This window comes from Petaurus breviceps, unplaced genomic scaffold, assembly GCF_028583685.1.
Source record: "Petaurus breviceps papuanus isolate PSGF00001 unplaced genomic scaffold, PetGlider_PUasm1.0 138, whole genome shotgun sequence".
Lineage (NCBI taxonomy): Eukaryota > Metazoa > Chordata > Mammalia > Diprotodontia > Petauridae > Petaurus > Petaurus breviceps.
This window is the reverse complement of record NW_027185694.1, coordinates 23,641,584-23,668,844: the sequence shown is the minus strand read 5'-3', so window position 1 is coordinate 23,668,844 and position 27,261 is coordinate 23,641,584. Positions and strand designations below refer to the sequence as shown.

The following is a 27,261-nucleotide window of genomic DNA, read 5'->3' as shown; positions in this document are numbered from 1 at the left end:
CTTTCCTGTCCTGGGTCAAAAGGCAAAAACCTCACTCTGGAAGAGGGAATGGCTAAGTTATCACTAGCCACTTGCACCTTCTCAACTCACATTAGTTGACAGTAAGCTAAGATGATAGCTATGAAGGGCCCAGGATGCATGGGAGTAGGGAGGGGAGAGGTGGGAAACTTCTCTTCCATCAGTTTTTATGGGGGCTGAGGATATACCTGAAGGTCAAAACTGGGGCCTGTTTATTCCAACTGAATATTCTGTCATCCCTCTTTCTTTTTCCAGAATCATTTCCTCTACTCTGTGTCTAATGTCCTTAGGCCTGCCATCCCCCAAACCATCTATCTCCCAAGGAATGTATAAGAATAAGGAATCACCAACATTTTCTATAACCAAACTGGAAGGGATTTTGCCCCGATAGAGTCCCATGGGGGAGTTCTATTGATTCTCCTATCATGGAATGACCCCTTCTGATTTTTGTTCTGTTAGAAGGTGGGGCAACAGGTCAAGGCTAGGCAGAGGGAGGAGCTGCTCAGATATAACCACATTCCTCCTTCCTGGGCATAAAAGGTGCTGCAACTTTGGCCAGGGACCTACCTGACTTACAAGGAACCCAGGGGGAGGTGTCCAGACCTGCCTTCGGCTCCAACAGACAGGTTGGTGATGCAGTGTTGTCCCTAGAGGGAGGTAGCTTTCTTGGGTGAATGATGGCTCTTAGAAGAACGATGGGGAAAATCTTTTCCTAGACTTAGTGATGTTCTCGTTACCCATCCAACAGGTTTTCACTTATCCTCCTATGTATGGGGTCTTTCTCTGGGCACCGTAGGAAAGAAAAGAGGATACCCTCAGGGATCGCTTGTGGCATGAAGAGAATCCGTCAGAGTTCAGTTCCATGCCAAGCTGCATGGTACTAGTAGGAGGTCAGAATCCTGGTTAGGTCCTGGAAGTAGGCTACCAAGTCTTCCTGGCTATGATGAGATGAGCAGAGCCTTGAAGGATGAGGAACTCTCATACTGCCTTCCGTGAACTACTATATCTCTGTCACTTAATCTTACTCGTCTGAAAAGGAAGGAGGCTGGACTCAATGACCTCTACACCCCTTTCCACCTATAATTCTACGATTCTGGGGTTTAAACAGGAGGAGGAGAGAAGGCATTGCAGGACGAAGTGTGTACAAAGTCAGAGTTGATGAGGAAGGGTGTATATCCAAGGTCAAAAACTGAGAAGAGGATAGAATTGGAAACTCCTGAGACCCTGGAGGTTAGTGCTAGGGATCAAGGCTGGGTAATCTGAGCCAATCCCTCCTGAGTTAGGACCTCACCTTTCTCTACACTCATAGCCAGTCTGTGAGTGGCAGCACTGGGAAGTCTGTCCCTGGCAATCCCCTATCCCCACTGCCTCATTCAGAACCCCCTTGTCCCTAAGGATTCTGTTTTTAATTGGCTATCACTTAATCCATGCTCAGACAGTTTCCTCCTCCCAGGAGGACTTGAATTCATAAGGGAGTCTGAAAATACTGAATAGCCTTTATGATGCAAAGAAAAGACTCCTCCAATGCTGGGATTTTAGACACTGTGATAAGTGGCTAGGAGAGCTATTTGGAGCTAGGGACCTCTTACGTCACACTTTATGGGCACAATCCTCTGGCTCAGGTCCCACTCATCAAGACTCTGGCCTAGAGTTAGGGGCTATTAGAGATGTTACTAGATGGGCTATCTCCTTTTGCTGGATGGCATTTGGCTACGATCCTATTAAGCAGAGGATAGTTAGCCCAGGAGGCATGTGCCAGGGGAGATGGGCCCAGAGGCTTGGGCAAAGGGAAGGGAGAATGAATAAAGGAAATGTAAGGAGGCAGTGTTTTGTAATGGAAACAATCCCAGCTGGGACATCAGGAGAACTCTTTCTCTGGGCTTGTCTCTTTGCAAACTGAGGGGTCTGGTCTAGCTGATCCCTAAAGCCCTTTCACCTGTGATATTCTATATAAAGGACAATCATTTGGGGGGAAGGTGATTGTGGGTGGGGCTAGTCTTCTGTAGCTTCTGTGTAACCCCTGAGATTGGCAATATCTAGCAGCTCAAGGGGCAGCTAGGTGGTGCAGTGAGTAGAGTGCTGGCCCTGGAGTCAGGAGGACCTGAGTTCAGATCCAGCCTCAGACATTTAACAACAACAACAAAAAACAACTAGTCGTGTGACCTTGGGCAAGTTACTTAACCCCAATTGCCCTCCAAAAAGAAAAAAAAATCTGGCAGCTCCTCTTCTTTTGTTGACTCAGCTCCATCTTCTGACCTTCTAAATGTGACTGTTCCCCCAAGTTCTAGATGCCTTGAGTTTCTTTCCTTTTTATACACTCTCCTTTGGTGATCTCATCCACAGTCATTGAGCATCCAAGTTGGATGATTTGACTTCCTCAGCATTATAAATATTCTCCTTTTCTCTGATCACACAGGACTTGTGGGTAGAAGGTTAATAGACTCGAGAGAATAACTAGGGGCACATCACCAAGGGATGTATTTGAGTCCCCTTCTTGGGAGAAAAGGCTCCATTGGGGAAGGTTGCAGGCAGAGGAAAGAACCAAATGAGTAACAAGCCCCTCGAAGTAGTAAGGACACAATAATGGGGCCACGTCTTCCACTTCTTTGTGGGAGCAGCGTGGCTTACAGCACCAGGATACCATCCTCATAAATTTGGAGTCATTCAGAAATTATCTCCTGGTTTTTGCATTATCTGTTCTGAATTATCTACTGGGGAGAATTGCTTAGTCTTTGCAGACTAAACTCTGGGCTCTTATATCTGAGGAATTAAACATACCCTCTCCAGAGAGACAGAGGGAAATAAAATAAGCATTTATGTATCTTCTACTGTGTACTGGGTATTATGCTAAGTGATTTGATGCTCACAACAACTCTGCAAGATAGGAACTGCTATTATCTCCCCACTCCCACCCCATCCTCTTTACAGTTGAGAAAACCAAGGCAAACAGAGGTTAAGTGACCACCCAGCATCACCTAAGATCATCTAGCTACTAAGTGCCTGAGGCCAGATTTGAGCTTGCATCTTCCTGACTTCAGACCCAGTGCTCTGTCCAGCGCACCATCTGGCTGCCTGACAAAGAGCCCACAGATCAAGATACCACCAAGGTTCCCCATAGTCCCTTGGAACTTCACCACAGCCAGGGTCATAGAAGTCTGAAAATGGAAAGCCACAGAAAATCCAAAGGAAACCTGTTGAGGCAGGACTCTCCCTAATGCAACAGGCTTTCACCTGTGGGGCCAGCAAAACTAGGAGTTTTCTTTTCTCTTCTGCTCCCACACCACATAAAGGAAAGCTGGGCATGACTGAGAAGGAAAATACCAGAGGGTCTGGATAATTCACAAAACCATCTCCAATTGGCAAGGACCATGTGCTGGACTGTGAATAGAAATGAGTTGTTGCTAATATTCCTGCAGGTGCTGACACCCAGATACCATGTGGAAGATGAAGGGGTCACTGTTGGCCTTGGTTTCTATGACCATGTGGCTCCTTGGGGGTGAGTCCTGAAGACACTGGAGAGTGGGAAGTGAATATGGGACAGTTGGGAGGATATGTGGATATGGAAAGTATAGAATTACCCATTTCTGAGCCCATCCTTCTTCTGTTCTCCTTGGCTCCACCATAGGTCCCCCAGGAGCAGAGGCCCTGAATTCGGTAGGTTTGTTTGTTCCTCCATCCCTTGTGTTATCCCAGATGTTTGAACAGATGTGAGCTAGATGGGGCTGACAATGTCAGAGTAGAGTCTGGGAAGCAGGGCTGCTGGTTAACATCACTAGGGATAGGACTGGAGCCAGCAAGATAGAAAGCTGCCTCCAATACCTGACTAGGTAAAAGCTCTTGTGCCTTCTTTATGGGAGAAAGAACCCTGAAGCAGCGAATCATGGTATCTGGTTTTCTGAGCCCTGGCTAAGGGCTGGCCCTGTGTAACCCTGAACTGATCACTTCAGTGTTAGAGATAACAAAATCCTTGACTGATTCATGGGGAGAATTATTCTCTCCAGACTATTAGCTTCTACCCACAAATGTCACAGGTCTTTATGATGGAGAATCAATGATATTCCAGGTGAAAAAAGATTTAGGCATTCATTCAATCATCACATTTTTATTGAGCAACTATAGATTTTTATATTGGATCCTTTCTAAAAATGGGGATGACTTGTCAGGGGTCTCAAGTAGTTTTCTTCAATGGCTTACTACTCTCTCTAGATAACGTGGAAGTTAAGCCCTGAGGAACAATTTTGTCTCCTTACTCCTTTTCTAACACCCGGTTTTCTCTCTCCTCCTTTCTCCCCCAGTGCCCAGCTCTCCCCATATGTAAGTCAACCTTGTACTGAGTGGGAGAATCCATGGGGTTAGGAATCCCTTCCTTCCCCCAGTCCCCAGGACCAAGTCTCCAAGAACCTAGCTAGGCTAGAGGCTGCTGGGAAGGGGGTGGGAAGGAATGGGGTCAGGGGGAATTGAAGACAAGGGGAGATGAGATGAACACCAGGCAGGATGGGGACCAGTGAGTATACCTTGGAAGTCTACCTTCTCCTGCCCTACTGCTCCCCCATCTTCAACCACCTCTATCCAGTCCCATACCAATCCCAGCCTCCCAAGTTCCTTCACTGATGCTCTAAGGTCTGTTTCTCCTGCAGCTCCAACCTACTGTGTACCAGTGAACAGGTAAGAGACAGAACCCTTGAGGGTTTGGGGGAATGCAAAAATTCTCTCTCTGAGAAAGGGAAATCCTTATAGCCCGAGGCTATGCCCATGCTCCACCGCCCAAAGGTTGGGACATCTTTTTTGCCTTGGGAGCCTCTGGGAACAGGATGCTCCAGGAGACAAGTGCAAAACATGGGGAGCACGAAGGCTATGACTTCCCTCTCCCAATATCCTCTGATAACGGTGCCTGTTTCCTTGCAGTGCCAATGTTACTGTGCCCTCTGACCAGGCAGCCCTGTGCACAGCCTTTACACTGCCCCAGTTTGCCTGTGCTGAGGTACAAGAACCCTAGGCTGTAAAGACAGGTTGGGGGGAGGCATGAATTCCCATCTTAAACTTCCCATTTTCATTCATTCACACATTCCTTTGCTCATTTGTTCAGTTATTCATTTATTTATCCATCCATCCATCAATAAACACTCCCTGATACCTACTGTGTGGGAAAGTCTATACTGGGCTATTCTACAGGGAAAATAGATGAATAAGTCAGGGTCCTTGCCCTCAGTGGACTTACTATCTATCATATGAATAAAATATGTACCCAGATAACTAGGGTACAAGACAGGATGTGAGAAATTCAAGAAGGAGGAAGCTAACAGGAAACATTTCATGGTGGGGGGAGAGGGGGACGAGACCTGAGGGGTAACTTGGAAGAACAGGATTTCCATAGGCAAAGGAAGCCAGAGGGAGGAGAAAATAGTTAACTATCCCAAGTTCATCATTCAATAGCATGGGCAAAGATTCCAGGGTAAAAAAGGTCCCTGGGTATATTTAGGAAACAGTTCCTGGCTTGGCTTCCTACTAACCCTGTAATAATGTCCATTCTCACCAGAGCACCAATCTGACCTCAAGCCAGCTGGCTGCAATCCTGAGCTGCCACATCACAGGGCCAGCTGTGGCACTGGACCAGAATGCCTTCTTGCTGCTCTTCCACCAGGTCAGCGTGGAGACCCTCCGCCTTGCCCTGAACCACGTCAGCGTGCAGGTAACGGCCCCTCTGCACAGCAGCCTCTTGGGACCCTGTAAGCTCACTTCCTCTTGTCGGTCTCCAAGGATGGGGGCACAGCATCCTGTTCATTCAACCCATCTCATTCAACCCATGTGTATTTGCCTTGAGCATTCATTCCCTACTTAATTTCCTTGGTATACAGATTGACAGTGCCCAGATCCCTACAGACACCAAGCAACTCATCCTGACAGCAGCGTGGGATGTGGCCAAGACTGACCCTCAAGCCAGGAATGCAGGCTTCTTGGCTTCCTGGTTTGGGGAGACGCTTCATGCCTACCTCCCAACCATAGACCTTGGCATCCTGGAGTGCCTGAGCCAGCTGCCCATACAGTGTGATGGGCTGGCTGCTGTGTAAGTGTTAGCCCTCCCAACTTGGTCCCCACCTCACCCTGGTCCAGAGATTCCCAGTCTAACTCCTTTCCCCTCAACTCTACCCCAGACCCCTGTTCCACCCCCAGGCTCAAGCCTGATCATTCTTATCTCTCCCTGCTTTCCTGATACATTCAGGTCAAACTGAGCCATTTGCTGTCCCTTGTATTCATCCTGCCCCTCCCCATTCTGTTCTTCCACCCTGCCCTCCCCTTGGATGCATCCTTCCCCATCTCTGCCTCTTAATAACTCACATTTATACAGCCCTTTAAGGTTGGTTAATCACTTTTCCCACAAACAGTCTTGTAAAGCAGCCAGGGCAAACATCAATAATCTTTTTTTGGGCTTTTTGGAGAGGGGAAGATAGGGCAATTGGGGCTAAGTGACTTGCCCAAGGTCACACAACTAGTTTTTGTGTTTGTGTTAAGTATCTAAGGTCGGATTTGAACTCAGGTCCTCCTGACTCCAGGGCCGGTGCTCTATTCACTGTGTCACCTAGGCGCCCCAATAATCCTCATTTTACAGATGAGGAGATGGGAACTTGGAGAGGTTAAGAGATTTGCTCATGGCCAGGTGCCTGGCTTGTAAATGTCACAGCTGGCCTCCAAACCCCCATCTCCTGACTCCACTATTAGTTCTCATTCCCCATGCCACTTGCTTTTTAAAATTAATTAATTTTTAATATTCTTTTTTTAATGTTAAGTTCCAAATTCTTTCCCTCCCTCCAGCCCCTTCCCCATCCATTGAGAAGGCAAGCCATATGATACCCATTATTACAACATGAAGTTGTGTAAAACATATTTCCATATTAGCTATGTTGCAAAATACAATAATAATAATAAAACAAGAAAAATAACGAAAATGGAGGGAAATATACTTCAATCTCATGCTGCCTGTTGAAATCTTTCTCTTCCTTGAAGTTTTCACTTGTCTTCTATGAAACCTTCCCTGTTAGTCCCCACCCCTTGCCCATCCTCCAGGAGCAGAAAATGGTCTTTTCCTCCTCAGATTTCTCATAGTGTATTGTCTGGGCCTCTCCCACAAATTTGTCACACTGTATCCTGAATTAAGCTATTAAATTTCTCTGAGTTTCAGTTTCCTCTTCTCTAAAGGGAGGGTGCTAATTCATGTTACCAGCTCAAGTAGAGAAAGAACTTTGTAAATCCTAAAGCACTTTATATGTTGATTAAAATTATAGTTATTTCCAAATGTCTTATCAACCCCTCTAGATCATAAACTCCTTAGGAAGAGTTAAAACTTGGGCCTCAGTTTTATCCTCTATAAAATGAGGGTAATAATCCAAGGATCTCATACTTTCCAAATTGGGAAGAATTTTAGCAAGAGTCCAATCTGACCCTTTCATTCTGATCCTACTGAGGCCCTTTTCTGTACACAGAGTCCAGGCTTTGGACAGCGTGTACTCCAATATGGACAGCAGCAGACAGTGGGCAGTTGCCAGTTGGATCAAACGCTTCCTGACCACTTTTGGTAAGTGGAGCAGTCCCCCAAAGAGCCCTGTTCCACCAGGCTGAAGAATCAGAAACTGAAATGCACATCTCTTGTGCCTTTTCTCAGAATGTCCCAAGAGCTCCTCCCAGGAGTGGGTCATTGTCAACTGGAGAAGCTTCCGAAACCATGTGTCCTATGCAGAGCTTGTGGGCACCTGGAGAGCCTTCGATGGGGTGAGTCTGCCCTCAGTGTAGGGCTCAGGAAAAAGAGGTTAGAGGGAGGGGCCTGGATATCCTCACGCCTGACATGCCTCTGTGCTCTATGTTCCCCCCCTCCAGGCAGACGCTCTGAGTGCCTTGACTGGCCTGCAACTGGCAGAGTTCACCACCAGCCAGGACGCCTTGGCCAATGCCACTCTTGCACCTCATCTGCTCCAGCTCCTCAACCAAAGCAACATCCACTTCACGGAGGCCTTCCTGGAAGCCCTTCCTGGTCCCCTCCAAAATACTCCAGAGTGCAGGGCCTTGCTGGAGACCCTGCTGCATAAGCTGGCCCACAGCCTCCCTGATCTCTGTTCACCCACCCTGAAGCGCTGGTTCCAAGAGCTGCTGCCTGGTCTTCTGCCTGCCTTTGACGTGGAATTGCTCAAGTTGCTGCCCACCCAGGTGGGCTGTACAGACTTCCAGGCCATGTGAGTCCCTCTCTGCCCTCACCCCGCCCCCACTACCAATGGCAACACTTTCCTTGTCCTGTGGGGAGTGGGAGAGAGAACCTATTACTGCTAGGGAAACTGATGCTCAGAAGGACTCAGTCACTCTTGGGAAGTCTCAGTAAATCAGTGGCACTGGTCTAGTCCAGCCGTCCAGCCTTTCCTGGGATCCCCTGTGTGCCTGGGGCACAGATAGACATGGCCACTATGATCTCAGTCTGGGGAGACAGAGGAAGACCAGAGCTGGACCTTACTCTCAGCTCGCTCATAGTATGGGTGGGAGACAGAGATAGAACACACCTGAGTCCTTCCCTCAGAGAACTCAGTCTGGAAAGGCAGAAGAGAAGACCTGGACCCTGCCTGGGAAAATCCAAGGGAGAAGAGAGCTGAGCCCAGGCTTGGGGAGCTCGCAGCCTGGGATGATAAAGAGAAGAGACTTGCTTTTCTCTGTCCCTGGGCCTTCTGAGGGTCCTACCCTGCCATCCCCTCTGTGCCAAAAGCCGATCTCTCACCTTAGGTACAAGGGCCTTGACCTTGTGCATGCTGTACTAGCCCCATCTACCCAGGAGGCAGTGTTTCAGGCCAGAAGGAGCTATCTGAGACAGCAAGCTTCCAAAGAAGGTGATGGAGGGCTGGGCACCAAGGGATGCTCTTTATTGGGGGTTGAGATGGTGGGTTAGGGTGCTCTCTGTCTGAGAAAGCCATCCACTCTGATATCTTCACTAGTTCTTCTCCCTTTGACTTCTACCCTTCTGTTTCTTCCCTTTTTTTCTGTTTCTTGTTCTTTGAATCTCTCTCCCTCTCTCTCTCTCTCTCTCTCCCTCCCTCTCCCTCTCTCCCTCTCCCTCTTTCTCTCCCTCTCCCTCTCTCTCTTCCTCTCTTTCTCCCTCTCTCTCCCTCTCTCTCTCTCCCTCTCCCTTTCCCTCTCCGTCTCCCTCTCTCAATCTCTCTTTCCACCTGAGAGACCTCCCTGAGAATCCTTTTTACTGATTCATATCCTCTAATTGTCTTTCCTGACTCTCTTTTTTGAATCTCTGCTAAATCTACCTTCAGATTCTTCTCTTCTCATTCTTTCCTTTAAGCCTCTCCCTTCTTAATTTCCTCTTAACTCTCCCAGACACCAATGACTTCTCCCTACATCCCTTCTACCCACAGGTTCTGCATGTACGTTCTCTGCTGCCAATAGTCGCATCTGGCTCCAAGACAACTTTGGCCTCTCCAGTGTATTTGCCAGCTACAGTGACTTCCTACAACTGAACCCAGGCTTCAAAGGGGTGAGCAAAGAGAGTGGTCTTGATTGAGGACTATAAGATAACTTCCACACACACACCCCCACGATGAAGACTGCAAGCTAGGATATACATAGACAAACAAAGGGGCCTTTTATACCATGCTTAATAAAGACCATTGTCATCACTTAAATAAAGAAACTACTAATTAATTAGAGGACAGAGGTACTGAAATGAGTATAATCTTCCAATTGGATGAACCTCTGTCTAGAAGTGGGAGTCATGCCCCCTATCAGAGTGGAAGCTCCCTAAAGAGGGAGTTTCTTTTCTTTCCTTTGCTTCTTTTTCCCATCCACCAATACAGACCCTGTAGACACTGCCCCCCTATGATTGAGCTTTCAACTGCCCTTTCTCTGCCTGTAGTTTGAGGTGACAGACCTGCTTACCGCCACCCAACTCGGGGAACTACTCATCTCCTCCAACATCCTCATGGACACCACCAAGGCAGATGCAGAATTAAATGCCCTCAAAGTGGTTGAAACCTTCCAGAAGAAGAATATTTCAGAGCTGCAAATCTTCCTGCAGGCTGTGACCTCTTTGGCTACTCAGGTGAACCCTTGAAACTTGTCTAAGTAGTTGTGGCTAGGGGCAGGGAAACAGTCAGACCTTAGTACTTCTGACTCCACTATCTTGAAACTCAAGATTGTTATTTTATTTTTTTCCCAAAAAAGTTTTTTTTATTGATTTTATTGTCATAGCACTTTCATTTCCAAATATATCATTCTCCCTTCCTCTCTCCTGGAAGTCATCCCTTGTTATAAAACAAAACAAAATTTTAAAAACTAAGAAGAAAGAAGGGAGGAAAGAAAACAGTTCAGCAAAACTAACCAATACATCAATGAAGACTGACAATGGTCCAGATCCATAGTCCCCTCACCTCTGAAAAGCTAAGAAGGAATTTCATTTTCTCATCTTTTCTTCAGATCAATCTTGGTCATTATAATTACACAGGAATAATTTTTTTATTTTATGTTTTTGTAGTTATGTTTATTTGATCTTCTACTTTGCATCAGTTCATTTAAATTTTCTCAAGCTTCTCTATACTCTTCACATTCATTGTTTCTTATGACACTGTAATATTCTGTTACTACATTATGTACCACAATAGGTTCAGCCATTCCCTGTCAATGGGCATCTACTTCATAGATAGAGCTACTTGGGATAATTCATAGGATGTTAGATCTAGAGTTGGTGGGGTCCTTGGAGGTCATCTAGCCAATCCCTTTATTTTACAGATGAAAGAACTGAGGCCCAGGAAAGTTAAGTAATTTGCCCAAGTTTCCACACATCGAAGGTGGGATTTGAACCTATGTCCTCTGACTTCAGAGTCAGAGAAGACTGTATGAAGTTTACCTTTATACCCTATCTACAAAATATGTCTTATGAGATAATCATGTTCTATGACAATGTGATTAACATCCCCATTTTATGACTAACTTTTAATATAATTATTATTGTCATTAAAAACAACCCACACTTACAGCTTTATAAATTGCTTTTTTCATAATAGCTCTCTTAGGTAGATAGCACAAACATACAAATGGAGAAACCAAGGCTCAGAGAAAGGATGTGACTTGCACACAATAACCAAGTTACTGAATGGTACAGCCTGGACTTGGATCCTTATTGTCGGACTCCAAGGCCTACATATCCTTTCCATTCTACCACACTCTTCTTCCAACAAGATTTCAGGGGGTATGTTTAAATGAGTGAGAGAAGACAACGCACTTAAACATCATGTGTTCCCAAATCCCTCTTCCTTGAAAAAAAAATGTTATTAATGTATTTTGTTTTACATCACAAATAGATCAATTTTGCATCACTAAATATATCCATTCTCCCTTTTCTACTCCCCAGAAAGCCATCCTTTATAACAAAGACAGTTCAGCAAAAATCAGCCAACATGTCAGCCAAATCTGACAGTGTCTACAATATTCCACACCCATAGCCCCCAACCTCTGATACGCAGGAGTGAAATACATTTTCTCAACTCTTCTCTGTGGCCAAGCTTGGCTATTATAGCTACCAAGAATTTAGTTTTGTTCCTGTGTTTGTTTGTTTTTAATCGCATTGTTTTAGTCTTGATGTGATGTTGTTTTTCTGATTCTTCTTACTTTATCCTGCAGTGGTTCACGTAAGTCCTGCCATGCTTCTCTGCATCCTCCATATACATTATATCTTACTGTACGCTGATATTCTATTACATCCATGTGTCATGATTTATTTTAGCAGTCAATACGCAACTATTTGTTTCTAGTTTTTTTTTCTTTTTGCCATCACAAAAAGTTCTGCCATAACTATTTGGCATATACGGGGTCTATTTTTCCTGTCTTTGACTTCTTTGAGGCATATGCCTGACAGGATCTTTGAGTCAAAGGATATGAACATTTTAATCACTTTTTTATGACAGTTCCATATTGCTTTCCAAGATGGCTGGACTAATTCCCAGCTCTACCAGCACTATATCAATGTACCTGTTTTTCCACCGTTCCTCCAACACTATTTCCCCTTTTTGTCATCTTGGTCAGTTTGCTGGGTATTGAGTAAAAGCTCAGAGTTGCTTTAATTTGCATTTCTTTTATTAGTGACTTGAAGAAAGCTTTCAAATGGTTGTTAATAGTTTGCCATAATAACAATAGTTTGCCATTCTTCTTTTTAAAACTTGATTCCTATCCTTTGATCACTTATCCATGCTTTCCTTCCTTTTTTTTTTTTAAGAGAAACATCACATCCATCACCAATGCCAGGGTCAGCAGAGTAATTCTCACAGGCATCTTCCAAGTCCTGAGGGCAGAATTACCCTCCATGAGCCCAACCAACCTTGAAGATTGGTTTGGTGGACATTTGACCTTGTACCTAGCATACATCACCTCCAGAGAGTTGACCATTCTTTCCCCTGTTTCCAGCTGCCAACAACTGCAAGCCATGTGAGTGACCTTCTCTCTTTCTTTTGTGTTGTCTGTCCTTGAGGATCCCCAGGGCTGGGACTGAGAGAGGTTGGAGGTTCACATCTGTAACATCTCAGAGGGAACAGAGAGGGGAATTAACCATTGTCCCCCAAATCCTAGATACTAATCAATCACTATGCAGTTACTACATACCAGACAAAAATAAATCCAAGCTTGCCCTTAAGGAGTTTATATTCTATCAGGTGACAGAATTAACCGGGCCCCTGGAAGATGGATACAGGTGGAGCTTCCATTTACACACACCAGTCCATAGATACATACGTTTTACACAGACACACGTGAATAAGTTTCATATAGATAGAACATACCTGCTTTTGTACATGCACATACCTTACCTCCTTTGTCTTCTTCCCATAGCATCAAGGGCATGGATTTAGCCTTTGACCAGATGGGCACAGATACCAGAAGTGATGTGGCCCGATGGGTGGTAGAAGTCATCCCAAACCTTGGTGAGTGTCTTTCCCACCAAGTGGGCACTTAGCTGAGTACTATTTCTTCCCAGGCCAGAGTAGTTGGGTGGGTCCTTGGTCAGGTACTGATTTGGGTACCACAGATGGGCATTTAACCAGGAACTGCTCTTCCTCTGGGCAGAAGCTATGTGGGGGTGGGATCCACGTATTAACCAGGGGCCCAGTCTCTGAAGTTCAACAGGATTATCCCTTTTTCCCTCTGCCAGCTTTTAGACTTCCTTGAATGTACAGATTCTATGGCCTTGCATAGATCACTCCTTTCCTCTAATCCCTGATTCTCTAAATTGTGATGTGTGTATATATTCATGTGTTGTGTTCAGTGGTAGTTGTTTTGGAGAGAACAAAATGATTTTTGAGTTCCTTCCTAGCACTAAAATTCTTTAAATCCTTAGCTATTTTTCCTTCCATGCACATTGCCTATTGTCTCAGTACCCAAAGCAAATGGTGAACTGATAGTGGGGAAACTAACTCAGTATACTATTGCTCAGTCCTACCTTAGCCTACAAAGTGTCTCTGTGCTATAGAACAGTCTGCTATGAAAGGAAGGACAGACTTATTTTTGCCTATATGTTGTTAACATCTTATCTGATGAGGAAAGTCAGGGGAATCAAATCCAGAGTGGCTTCCTAGAGAAAGTGACATTGGTTTGCCATGGAACAGAGAGAAAAAGGGGGGATTATGGGCAGAAAATGAAATCTTTTGTTCAGCAGACACAGGCTATGTGAAGACTTGAAGGTATTGATAGAATTGGAGCTACTTGCCAGAGAGGACGAAGGAGTATTTCTAACACTTTGGTTAAAAAAGGGTAGTTGGGAGGTCCTCTTGACCTCAGGAAAAAAGCATAGCATTGTACAGTGTTTCTTTGCCCTGGGATTTCTAACTCTTTTCCCTGAGATCTTCTCATGGACCATTGGTCCTTCTCATTGGTTCTAGGATGCAGCATCTCAGGAGATGGACTAGACAACACCTTCTGGAGGTTCAAAACTATTGTGAATGTCACTGACCTTGTAGCCATTGATCAGAACTTTGATGTGGTAAGGATGGACCCTAGACTTGTAGGGGGCCAGGACAATCCCTCAGAATCAGATCTGAGGAAGAAATCTCCTCCCATAGCCCACCTAACACATATTCCCAATATTAAAATTTAATAAAAGTTCCTCAGCCCCAAATATTTCTTCCCCCTACCTGTCCCTGTGTATAACACTCCAACATTCATCCCTTTAGTGGAAGCACTGATTTCTTTAGAGGCTTACCTTTTAAATGCAAATCCTCCTGGGTGTTATGTATGTAGCGTCTAGATACCGGAATTTAAGTGCCACTTACTAACTATGACATGAACAGGTTGTTTTCCTTGACTGGACTTTGTTTCCCTATCTGTAAAAATGAACCAGATGCTTTTTAAGGTGTCTTCTAGTTCTGATGTTCTGTGACCAGTAATTCTGAGAGCCCATTAATCCCTCACCACAAATGTGAGGCAAAAGGATCTGGGCCAGCATCAAGGTATAGACTAGAGGCACCAAAGACCTGGTTTCTGGGCCCAGGCCTGGCCCTGACCCTTCACTTTCCTACCCACACACTCAATTTCAGGTACAGAGAGTGGAAGAGCTGATGCCATTTCAGCTGGGCCAGCTGTGGACTATCCCTGGAGCTGTCTCTGTCACCATTGCCCAAAAGGTGTTTGACCGCCTGGCAACCCTTCCTGGAGCCCAGATCCTGGCTGACTTCTGGGATGAGATCAGCAGCCCCCAGGCAAAGGTGGGGAAAAGGACCAAAGGTGGAGAAGGGGACAAAGCATGGGAAAAGGGGTCTGTACACAATTCCAGCCTCAGAGTTAGTGCCTCTTTCAGAGGTAAATCTCATGCATGGACCTCTGCCTTCAAAGGTCAGGAAGGCCCTGGGGAGATGGTCTCCAAAGGCTGGAGTGGAGTCATCCTCATACGGGACTGTCACAGAGAAAACACCCCTCTTTTGAATGAAGGTGGCAATATAATTTTAGCCTTGTTTATATAGTAAAGCCCATCCATTCTCTTGAACATGTATGTGCAAAGTAGGAGAAAGACCACTGAATAGGAAGGTCGTTTCTATGCTTAGCCAAAGAGCCTGAGTTTGGGTTGTGGCTTTGCCATGAACTAGTTGTATGAGCTTGGGTGAGACAGATGAGCCTTGGCTTCCTTCTTTATAAAATGAGACAGTTGGACTAGAAGGTCTCTAAGGCTATTCCAGCTCAGACAATGTCCTGTGATCCTATAAAATGTCTCCAGGGTCCACATAACGATGTGCTCTGTACCCATGTTGCCAAAATACCCTATTAATGGCAACCCAGAGAAGTGAAGTTTTTTCACAGTGTGACATGGTATGTCTGCAGCCCAGGCTTAAGACCTTGCCTTCTGGGGCCGGTTGAGAATGAGCTCCCGGTCCAAAGGGACTTTCTGAAGGGGAACTGCCCTCCCATCTCCCCTCAGCCCTGGAATGTCTCTGTGGACGTGAGACATACCATGCTGGTACGGACCCTGGAGCAGCTGGGATCCCGGCTCCCCACCCTGGCTGAATCTGAGGCTCGCCAATGGCTTGAGAAACGTCTGGCATCTGTCATGGACACAATTGATGCATCTGTTCTCCGCCACATCCCTGTCTCCTTGCCTTGTGCTCCCTATAGAGCTCTGTGAGTTGGGACCAAGGTGGGGAAGGAGGGGATAAAGTTGACTGGAGAAGGGAGATAGGTCCATGAAGGAGGACCAATGAGGTCCTTCATCTTCTTTGACCCTTATTTTCTATGTTACCATGGGCAAGTGACTTCACCTCTCAGTGTCCCAGGCAACTCCCTAAGACTATTTGTTGCTGATGAGTTACGATATGCTTCTGTGATGAGAGGTTCTACAATGCTGATGAAATCTCATAGGTTGGGATGAAAAAATTAAGGACAAGATGAACCTGGATAATAGAAAAAAAAATCACCAATAATCCCTCATTCCCAGGGTTGTCCCCACTTGTAGCTAAGGTTGAGTGTCCCTGTAAAGGTGAGCTAGTTTGGGGTCTCAGCTTCATCTCTATGAGGTGAATGAAGGGAAAAGCTCTGATGCCACAAAAAGGGGCATTAAAGTGACCTAGACAGCCCATGTGGCAGCCCTTAAACAAGTGAAGATTGGAAGTATTTTTATCATTGAGTTCTCCAGATCCTCCCCACTGGGAAGAACACATGGAAGAGGGCATAGAGTGCTGGACTTGACATTAGGATAGTCCTGGGCTCCAGTCCTGCTTCAGACACTAACCAGCTGTATGACCTCTCTGTGTCTCCTTATCTGTAAAATGAGAAAGTGGGACTCAGTGGCTTCTAAGGTTCCTGACAGCTATAAATCTATAATCTAGGGTCTTGGTGTCTTTTCAGGGACTTAGATGTTATTTGCTCATTCTTTCTCTCCATTTCAAATGACTCTTGAAGGCCCCTATTGAAACAACAGGGTAGGAGGAAGATAGGGCTGGAAGACTTTTTTTAGCCAGCGTAGATTTCCTTAGGTTTTGGTCTAGCTTCTAGAGAGAGGCCAGACATTACCTCCAAATCCAGATAATAAAGCACTCTAAAACATGAATTTTAATTAAAGTTTGCAAAGTATTTCCTTCACAACAACCCAGAAGTGGGTCATGCAGATATAATTATCCCCATTTAATAGATGAGGAAATCGGGGCTCAAAGATTTGCCCATGGCCACACAGTTATTAAGTGCCAGGAAGAGAATTCAAACTCAGATCTCCTGACTCTTTACATTAATTCACATTGCTTCTAGAAATCCATTAGCATAGACTAGGCTAGGGAACCCATCCAACCTAGGTTTCAGGAAAGCCCTGCCCCAGAGACAGCACAGCCTAAAAGAGTTAACCTCACAGGGTCATGGCATAGCTAACAACAATCTGATCCTTCGCCTCTTCCCAGGGTCACAGCCGTCAGCACCAAGTATGATGATCTGGTCCAGAGTCAGAAGAGGGATGTGTTTAATTTTCTCACATCATTTCTAACACAGAAGTCTCCAAAAACAGGTAACACCCCTCTCCTCACCCTGATTCTCCCCAATCTCCTCTAGCTTTTCTCTCTCCATCCTCCTTCCCTCCATCAGAGGATGGGCTGATGGAGAGACATATCTTGTGGACCAGACTCAGAACATCAGCCTCGAGGGGGCACAGACTGAAGGGGGAGGGGAGTAAAGCCAAGGCAAGGAACTAGATTCAGCTTCTTAGAAGAGGTAAAGCAGACGTGTATGAGTGTCCAATGAGTATGGATTAACGGAGAAGCCAGGGAGGACCTTCTGGGAGGGAAAGAGGAGGGCCAAAAGGAAAGGCCATTTTCTCTGGATCTGAGAAAGCATGGTGTGGTAGAGCAGAGATGTCAGTCACATAGCCCAGAGTGCTGCCCCACCCAGACTAAAATGTAATTGGGAAATGTTGAACAAAATAAGTAAAAATGCAATAAAACATCAACAACATTACATTTTAAGACTAAGATCATGTGCATCCCACGGTGTTCCTTATGCAGAAATGGCCAGCCCATTTCTATTTGGGCTTGATGCTGCTGTTGTAGAGCAGTATATTTGGGAACGGAGGCCTGGCTTAAGCACTTGGCAAGTCACTTGGCCTGTTTCTTCTTCTGTAAAATGAGCGTTGTGAACCAGGGCCCTTCCAGTTTCAACAGTTTATGATTTAAGGCAATGGGTGAGGGAGGTGAGGTGCTGAGGCCTTGGTGGGAGGTAGGGCAGTGAATTCTCCCTGCCTGTCAGCTGTACATGTTAAGAGCGTAAGAGCTAATAAGAGCTAACACTTATAATTGCTCTCACATATGCCTTAAGGTTTGAAGAGCATCTCATTCCAATGATGCTGAGAGGAAGGTGCTACTGTTATCCCCATTTTACAGAGGGAGAAATGGAGACCAAGAGAGGTTAAGTGACTTGTCTAGGATCACACAGCCAGTACATGCCTAAGGGAAGCCTTCCTGACTCCAATTCCAGCACTCTACCCACTATACCACAAGCTTCCTTGTAATCCCAATACCTCTCAGTTCATAAACATGATTCTGAGAGATGGTGATTCTGAAGTTCCGTGATTTATCCCTATTTAGATGACATTCCTGATGTCACCGTTTAACCCTTTTACCTATTCTCCCTTGGCTTCCAACACACTGACCCTTCCACAGTTCCCAACTTCCCAGGGAGAGAGACCAGAGTGAGTGTTCAGTCTGTCAGATGGGAGCTGCCACAGCTCAAGAAAGGTCTACAGGGGGAAGAGGCCTGGTTTTCAGCTGGCCCTTCGAGGCCTTGCTGATGGGCTTCCTGATCTGACCCCTGAGGCCTTCCTAATTGGTTTCCTAATCTAACCGCCTGGGCCTGAGGCCCAACTCACCAGCATCTGCTTCCAAAAGATTCCATCTCCTTAGAAAAACCTAAGGAGACTTTCTCTTTGGCCCCAGGGTTCTCCCCTTTAGGTACTTTTTAAGCTTTCCAGATTACTAAAACTGTAGACTTTTATAGTCCTTGAACTTGCTGGGCCCCCAGGGGTCCAGAGATTTACCAGACCAGCTACTAATTGCCTTGTCCTTGTTATCTGCCACCACAACTGTCTACCCAGCCCTATCCCTATTTGTTATTCCCTCCAGACCATAAAAGTGACTTTTCTAAGATCTTCTTAAGAAAGAATGTACTAAAAGAGAATATATAAATGTGAAAGAGAATGTATAAATGTACTAAAAGAGAGTTATATAAATATATATATATATATATACTATATAAATGCCAGGCTAAGGTACATAAAAGAAAGGTAGCATATAAAACTATAAAACTTTATATTGAGTATATGCAAGTTAATCTAACTAGCCCCAATTCCCTGAGACTCATGATTCTCTCAAGAATCAGTTCCTAACCACCACCACCTCCCCAGCTCCAAGTTGAGAGGGTGACTTGCCTTTGCCAATTGGATCAATCAAGCTCATTTGTCTGTTCTATAATCCTAGGTTTATGATCAGCCAATCAGAATTCTGGTTACTGGTGGGCATTTGATGTTCTACCTATCTTATTTTATAATCACTTAGCTAACTAAGGGTAGGAGATTAATAGTAGCATGTAATAGGTTTTTGAAAATTTTATCCTATTACTTCAAAAATATAATACAACTGACAATCAAAGGCATGCTGGAGCCAGCTCCACCCAGTCAGAAAGCTGATTGTTAAATTTTCAGTATGAGCATTTACACCTCAGAAATCAGCAAATGCTACAAGCCAGGGCTCCATGTATTGTTTTGTTGATTGTCTAAACTTAAGAAAATGATGGAGAGACCTTAGTAATGCTGCTTAAACTTAAAAGTGTCTCACATGTCACAAATACATTTTTTTCCAGAGAGTCGATTGTTAAACACTTACCAGCACATGCCTGTTGCAGCCTACCCCCCCAAAGTTCACTTTCCTTTAGACTTTCTTTATAGACTCCACCCAGACCTTAATTCTTGGGGGCCTGTCATGTTGGGTACCTTTACTGTAGGTCCTGCTTGTGATCGACAGACCAACACCAGGAACTGGCTCGCCAAGTACTTGGGAAGGTTTTCCCAGGAGGCCACATACCTCCAGCTGGCCAGCTACCACCAAGGGTTTGATGTGGTGAGTCTGGTTGTCAGGGAGCAGTCCCATGGTAGAGCTTCCAGAACAAACTAGTAACTGAGGGTTGAGTCAATTCTTTAAGAAGGGGTAGGTATGAATTTGGGGGCTCCAGAGTGGGAAGGGTGTAGGAAGGTACAGAGAAAAGAAGAAAAACAGCCCCGCCCTTCAGGGTTTCAGAGAAAGGTAGATCTTCTGATCGGAGGACGAAATACAGGCATACTATGGGAGTCCCTATTCTGATGGAGAAGACATGACCCTATCCTCAGGGAGCCCTGAGTTTGAGACAGGTAGAGGTTAAAGAACAGAAGGGGATTAGCAGCATCAAAGCAAGCAACATTGGTCTGATCTCAGAAGGAATTTCAACCAGCCCTTACTCCCACAGGGGGCTGTGCTAAACGTCCTCACCAACAACCAGCTGGGGGATGCTCTGGCCTGTTCAGACCTGCTGACCACAACCAGGCTGGACCCTCATTTCATGCAGTTCTTCCAGCAAAGCTCTACAGAGGCCATACACCAGATCCTGACCGCATTCACCAAGACCTCCCGCTCGGTAGGCACCAGGCCAGTCTACCATGCAGGAGAAGAACTGTTTCTTCTCTAAAGTCTTTACTTGGACTCATGCCCAGGTCCCACATGAGGGTATGGGTGCCAAAGTGGGGGAGGTATCACCTTCTGAAGAGTCCTCAGCCAGGGAGAGACCTTTAAAACAATTCGTCAGATTTTTTTTTTAATGAAATTATTGGTTTACCTGATTTTTTTCCCTCTCTTTCCTCTTTTTCATTAAAAAAAAATCTTTGGGGTGGCTAGGTGGTACAGTGAATAGAGTACTGGCCCTGGAGTCAGGAGGACCTGAGTTCAAATCTGACCTCAGACACTTAACACTTACTAGCCATGTGACCTTGGGCAAGTCACTTAACCCCAATTGCCCTGCCCTCCTCCCTCCAAAAAAAAAATCTTTATTTTAAGGGGTGGCTCTCTCAGAAGGTAAGGGGGAGGGATTTAGGGGAAAATCTAGGTGATATAAAAACAAAAGATATCAATAAAAATCTATTCCTTTTTTAAAAAATAATCATTCTCCTGCCTCCTAATAGGGACTTTTAAGGCCTCTTTGAACAGATGAGTCATGATAGATTTATTCTTAATTTTTAACTTATTTATTTTTTGTTTTCAACATCCATTTCCACAAGATTTTGAGTTATAATTTTTTCTCTCCCTGTCTTTCCCCTACTCCCCCCACCCCAAAATAGCAAGCCTACTGAATACCCCTTCCCCCAATCTGTTCTCTCTTATATCCTTCCCCTTCAACCCCCTAACTTTCTAGTAGGGAAAGATGGGTTTCTATACCGCACTGATTTATTCTTTAATTTTTTTATTTGTTCTTTTAAACCCACCTTGATTGTCTGTCACAGTGACAGACTTCCCCATCACCATGTCTTTCTTCAGTCCAAATTTTATGTCATTCTCATTTGAGGGCTCGTCTCGGTGCAAAATCAAAGTCCTGCCTCCTGCAGAACCTGCCAGGTGGCTCCTGACAAGTTTCTTGACCCTCACATCCATCGAGAGAGAGACCTTCAGCACTGCAGACTGGAACACCACCTTCCAGGAGGAGCTGCTTTTCTTTCTGCCCATGTTCAATGCATCTACATTGGCTTTGGTTGTCCCCCGGGATGTCCCCTCCCTGGTCACTATGTAAGTCCTGTGATCTGCCTATGACTAGTCTTCAGGGAGTGTTCATGTCTATCTGACTGATTAACCCTCTGTCTTGATAGGCCTTCTTTCTCCTCAGGTCTATGGATGGTGGATGGAGACCCTGGCCACCCTCTTTAGCTCCAAGAAATATTGTGCTGAGGGGCTGGTGCAGTATTTAGATGGTGGAGGCAGACACTGTTGACCAATGTTACCAGGTCATCATGGCAGCCATGACGTTCTCATGGTGCCTGGAGATGCCAGGATGACAGATGATGGAATGCAGATAGAATGTAACCTTCCTGAAGGCAGGGATGGTTTCATTTTTGGCCTTGTGTCCCCAGTGCCTGAGAGGCAACATGGTAGGCAATAAAATGCTATTGGAGTCAGGTAGGAACCTGGGTTTAAACCCCAGCCCTTGACATATGTTGACTGTGTGACCCTGAGCAAATCAACTAACCTCTCAGTGCCCTAGAAAATTCTCTAAAGCTATAAATTGCAGAACAGTTGCCTGTCTACATAGAAAAAGTGTCTACATAGAGAAAACATCCTCACCAGGTATTCCATATATAAATAAGATCACAGCTTAGACTAAGAACTCCTCAAGAAAAGGACTGGTTTTTTGCCTTTCTTTGCCCCAACATTTAGCATGGTCCCTCACACATAGTAGGCACTTAATAAATGCTCTTTGACTGACTTGTTTCAGACTGATTGAAAAACAGATCTTCCATGCCAATCACAGTGCTTGGCATATAGGAGGGGCTTAATAAGTGCTTGCTGACTTGAATTGAACTGGTCATCATGATAGTGCCAGGTATCATGATAACAACACCAGGGTGTGCTGACTGGAAGAGCCTGTGACAGTGAGAAGGTATCGTGAGAGCATGGTAAGTCTGGCATGACAACAGCTTCCATATTACAATGGCTTCTGGGATTCTGTCACAGTGCCAGGCTCTCCAGGTCAGAGAATCCAGTGACAGTGACAGCGTGTCAACAATAGTGAGTGTTGTCCAGGACTTGCTTCTTACCCACATCCACCAGGGAGAGCACACCAAGCTGCAGAGGGTGCCTAGGCTCAGGGGGGCTGTCCTTTCCTACCTGCTGCAGGCCTAAGCTCTCTCATCAAACCCAAAGTGACCATTCTTCTTTCCCGTTCCCCAGTGTGTCAAGCTTGGACACAGTTCACAGCCTCATGCCAGCAGCCTCCCGGAGAGCAGTTGCCCTGTGGATCCTACAGCATCTCAGGACCCTGAATGGTAGGTAATTCCTTGGTGACCCCAGGGTTCAGGCCACTCTTTCTGATGTGGCTGGGAGATGTGACTGACCCAACATCTAGATTTAACTGGATGTCTCACAAAGGCAGGCTAGACATGGACGTCTTTGTGTCCACCCTCCTTTCCAATGAGCTGAGGGAGTTGATGACTACCTCCTTCTTTCAGCTAACCCTGTGGAGCCATTGATTGAGTGGATAAAGAACACATGGGGTTCCTTCTTCTCAGAGGTGACACTGGAGGAAGTGAAGTCTCTCAGTGGAAATTTCAATCCAGTACGTGCTTCTTACCAACACATTACAATGGAAGCCAGGCTGGGCACCCCAGTGATTCAGTCCTGGGGTTGTAGAGCCCCATATCGTGAGTCCAGTTGTTAATAGACTGAGCCCCTAAGCCTGGACCCAGGCTGAACCTCAGTCTTTGACCTAATATATAGCCAGCCTCAGCCACCACTAATCTGCACATCCTTCTTCACAGGCTGATGTTCTCAGCTACTTGGATGTCCGACAGCGGGTGGAGTTTATGGTTACCCCAGATGTGCTCTCCAATGTCACTGCAGTGAGGGCTATTCTAGAGAGCCTGATATCCAGCCAGGATAGGATCCCACTGGCCACGATGGACCAGTTCTTGGCAGAGTTCAACCTAGCTCTCACCAAGGTGAGCAATTCCTCTCTAAAACCAGTGAATACTAGGGAATAGGATACTGTCTTCACCAGTAAGTCCCTTGCTTGGTCCAAATGAGACACTTCAGATTCTTGGAATCTATACATCTTTAGCCTTCAGGACCTGGAGATCTCATGGGAAGGTACTCCCTGGCAGAGGCGGAATGGTGGGAAGAGTATTAGATTTTCACTGGCCTGGATGGTGGAAAGAATATCAGATCTAGAGTCCTGGGTTCGCATCCTGAGCTTTGGCACTTATGAGGTTGTGTGAACTAGAAACGTCGCCTCCTTTTTCTAGGTTTTGGCTTCCTCCTCTTTTAAATGAGGGCGTTGGTCTAGATAACCCTTATTGCCTCTTCCGTCTCTAAAACCTAGCACCCTATGACAAATGGGCCCTGCCTTGGGACTCTTTCCTAAGGGACAAAGGGGCAGCAAGGGCTTATGACTCTCAGACGTGAGTCCTCTCAGCTTGGTCTTCTTGGCGTAGGCCCACCTGGCTCAGAGAGCCAAGGTGCTTAATGTGTCATTGAAAATAACAATACAGGGGTGGCCAGGTAGCACAGAGAGTAAGAGCACCGGCCCCAGTGTTAGGATGACCCGGAGATCGAATCCCGGGCTCACACCCTTAGCACCCACCCAGAAGCACCTGGCTGTGTATCCTTGAGCAAGTTACTTAACCCCAATTGCTTAAAAAAAAAAAAGAAAGAAAGAAAATAACGATACAGGGGAGGCTAGGTGGCACAGTGAATAGAGCACTGGTCTTGGAGTCAGGAGAACTTGAGGTCAAATAACTAGCTGTGTGACCTTGGGCAAGTCACTTAACCCCAATTGCCCTGCCTTCCCCCCTCCAAAAAGACAAAAAAAAAAAAGAGAGAAAATAACGATACACCCTTCCATGTGCTTGGTGTTTACAGAGCCCTGTGATGTAGGCAGTCTTAGACTGGAGCCAGCAGGCCTAGATTATAGCCAGCTCTTTTTTTGTCTCAGTATGTAACTTTAGGCAAGGTTTTTCCCTACTTCCTTACCCTGGCCTTGTTTTCTGTTGTCTGTAAAATGAGTGGGGTGGACTAAATGATCCTTTCAGTCTCTTTCAGTTCTCCCCGTAGAGTGTGGGAGTGACCTGGGACAGGGGTGGTAAAAGGGAATCCAGAGGATTGGATGGAAATGGGGGCAAGGGGACATAAAAGGGAGGCAAGACTGAAAGATTGCTGGAGGGGAGCGGGAGAAGGCAGTGCATCCCACAGAACACAGACTGATGCTTCCTACTTCCTCCCCTTAGGCCAAGAGCCCGGTGCTCGCAGCCCATGTGAGACAAAGCATCCTGGATGTCCTGCTCCCCAACCTTGCCTTGCACTTCACGGCCTTCTCCAAGAAGGACTATGAACTCTGGTTCCACAAGAACCTGCATCTCCTGCTTCCTGGCATCAATGCCCAGGGCCTCAGTCTCCTCCCACTGGACCTCAGCTCCTCTTCTTACCGCGCCATGTGAGTCCCTGTAGGGCACAGCTCCCTAGCTAGGCACAAATTTACCTGAACACCAAGGAAATGGAAGAAAGTTACATGTATCTGCTCTACCCCCGCCAAGCACCAGGCAGCAAAACCTACCAATCACAAAGGCCCTGTGTAACCAACCCTGTACTAGGTTAGATAGGGAAGGAGCAGCAAACAGGAGAGAAGAGGAGACCAGCATAGTACTTTGCACATAGTAGATGCTGAATGAAGGAATGAATAAGGGAATAAGGGAAGGGAATAAGCATGCTGGGCCTAGAATCAGGAAGACCTGAATTCAAATCTGACCTCAGGCATTTACCAACTGCGTGACTCTAGGCAAGACACTTAACCTCTCTGTTTGCCTCAGTTTCCTCATCTGCAAATCTGGCACATAGTAAGCACTATATAAACATCAGTTACCATTATTATTATTACTTCTTATTACTTACTCTGTGCCAGGCACTATACTAACTGCTTTATGAATATTATCTCATTTGATCCTTACAACAACACTGGGAGGTAGGTATTATTATAATCCCCATTTTACAGGTTAGGAAACTGAGGCCGACAAAAGTTTAGGTGACTCCCTCAGGGTCATACAACTAGTAAGTCTCTGGGATTGGATTTGAACTCAGGTTTTCCTGCCTCCAGGCCCATAGTGCTAGCCACTGTGTCCCTGCCTTCCCTTTAGGAACTCACAGCTTGGTTGAATCTCAGTCCAATTAGATATACATCTATTAAGTACCTACTGCATTCAAGGAATTGTAGCAGACACTTGAAAAAATACAAAAATCGGGGAGGCCAGGTGGCTCAGCGAGTAAGAGCACTGGCTCCAGTGTCAGGATGACCTGGATCAAATCCGGGCTCAGATACTCAGCACCACACCCAGAAATAACTGGCCGTGTAAACTTGAGCAAGTTACTTAACCCCGATTGCTTAAAAAAAAAATACAAAAATGGACAAGAAGCATATAATCCCATAGGTGCACTAAGAGGGACTTTTGCCCCTTATCTGGTGCCCTAGGTCAGGCTCTCCCACCTGGATTCCATCCTGTTCTCTGATTGGTTCTAACTTGCCCCAATCCTACTGCCAACGTCTGGTCACTATGGCAACCCTATCACTCAGTCCTCTCTCACTTCTCCCATCTAGAGAACCACGACTAAACTGCATCTCTCCATCTCTACCCCCTTTCTCCTCCCTTGTCACAGTGTTCGTGCATTCAATGATGTCTTCTCTCAGTGTTCCCATCAGACATCCCAGAATATCTATGGCTTCATCCAAAATGTCCTGAGTTACCAGCTTAGAGTCTCAGGTACCCAATCTTATCCCTGCTTTGCCTGTGGCCCTAATGTTGGGGGGTGAATGGGGTGGGAATAGCATCATAGGCTATGCAGCAGCATGTCCAGAATAGGTTCTAAGAACCTCCCTCAACAACAGAGGGAGAGGGGTTGTAGATTGGTTCATAGAATCATACAATATCAGAGTTGAAAGAATGGTTTCCCATTTTATGGAAGGAGAAACTGAAGCCCAGATTGGGGATAGGTCTTGCCCCGTATTATAAAGCAAAGGAAACAGTGCCATATTGGGATAGATTAGAGGCCCTCCTGCACAGGACTCAGCATCCTTTAAGTAGACTGACTCTTTCCATTTGGCATGCCAAAAGCCACAGGAGAAGGGCAGGAAAAAGATGGCCACAGTGTGGTTTCTGGCAAGTACATAGACTACAAACCCAGGCACCAAGGTTCTAGTCTTAGCTTTGCCACTGATTAGGTGTGTGATCTTAGGTTAGGTGCCTGAGGGAGTACAGAGGAAGGGAGAGGTGGCAAAATGTAGAAGGAGCTGTGAATTTGGAACCTTAAAACCTAGGATCTATAACCTACAAGCATTGTGACCCTGGGCTAATTACTTAACCTCTCTTTGCCTCAATGTCCCAATCTATGAAATGGGGATAATAATATCTGTACTATTTATCTCATAGAGCTATTGTGAAGATAAACAGAAACAATGTTTTAGGCACTTTTGTAAACTTTAAATTTCTATGTAGATATCAGCACTTTTTGTTATAAAATTTTTTAGAGATTGTGTGACATAGTGCAGAGAGAAAGATCTGAGCTCAAGGACTCCCTCTGACATGAGCGAGCTATGTGACCCTGAACAACTCTGAAAGAACCTGCAGTTCTCCAAGACTATGAGTTATGGTCAGTCGTGGTGGCGGCTCATACCTGCTCCTGCCGGAGACTGAGGCTAGTGGATCACTTGAGTTTAAGAATTCTGAGCCGTGATCAGGTTAAAACCAACTAGGTGCCTGTACTGTCTGATACTGATATGAGAGGTGGGGGGCTACCAAGCTGCCTTAAGGAACGGTGAAGTCACCCAGGTCAAAAACAGAGTAGGTTAAAGTTTCTTTGCTGATCAACATTGGGGTGAGCCCTGTGAGGGCTGGGTGAGCTAGGAAGACCCATAAATAGAAGGGAAGGAAGGAAGGAAGGAAGGAAGGAAGGAAGGAAGGAAGGAAGGAAGGAAGGAAGGAATGAA

At 45.7% G+C, this 27,261-nt stretch overlaps 1 protein-coding gene across 1 annotated transcript; it reads left to right on the top strand.

Moving 5' to 3' along the window:
• The first annotated feature begins 555 nt into the window (after positions 1-555).
• Positions 556-26,088, top strand: LOC138144214 (uncharacterized). The gene is made up of 28 exons (XM_069065558.1): positions 556-644; positions 3,435-3,514; positions 3,644-3,672; positions 4,314-4,332; positions 4,656-4,683; positions 4,924-4,999; positions 5,555-5,707; positions 5,874-6,082; positions 7,497-7,588; positions 7,676-7,782; positions 7,888-8,240; positions 8,776-8,879; positions 9,414-9,532; positions 9,911-10,096; positions 12,266-12,474; positions 12,874-12,965; positions 13,920-14,020; positions 14,574-14,741; positions 15,449-15,648; positions 16,914-17,017; positions 19,501-19,616; positions 19,999-20,166; positions 21,088-21,305; positions 22,464-22,558; positions 22,742-22,848; positions 23,051-23,230; positions 24,515-24,720; positions 25,935-26,088. The coding sequence occupies exons 2-28, from the start codon at positions 3,454-3,456 to the stop codon at positions 26,086-26,088; spliced, it is 3,654 nt and encodes a 1,217-aa protein (XP_068921659.1). The 5' UTR covers positions 556-644; positions 3,435-3,453.
• Positions 26,089-27,261: the final 1,173 nt, after the last annotated feature.

Excerpts from the sequence above, each read along its gene's own strand:
- LOC138144214 (XM_069065558.1), top strand. The coding sequence starts at position 3,454 with ATGTGGAAGATGAAGGGGTCACTGTTGGCCTTGGTTTCTATGACCATG. Across the intron at positions 5,708-5,873 it reads TGAACCACGTCAGCGTGCAG|ATTGACAGTGCCCAGATCCC; the intron begins GTAACGGCCCCT and ends CTTGGTATACAG. Across the intron at positions 8,241-8,775 it reads TGTACAGACTTCCAGGCCAT|GTACAAGGGCCTTGACCTTG; the intron begins GTGAGTCCCTCT and ends CTCTCACCTTAG.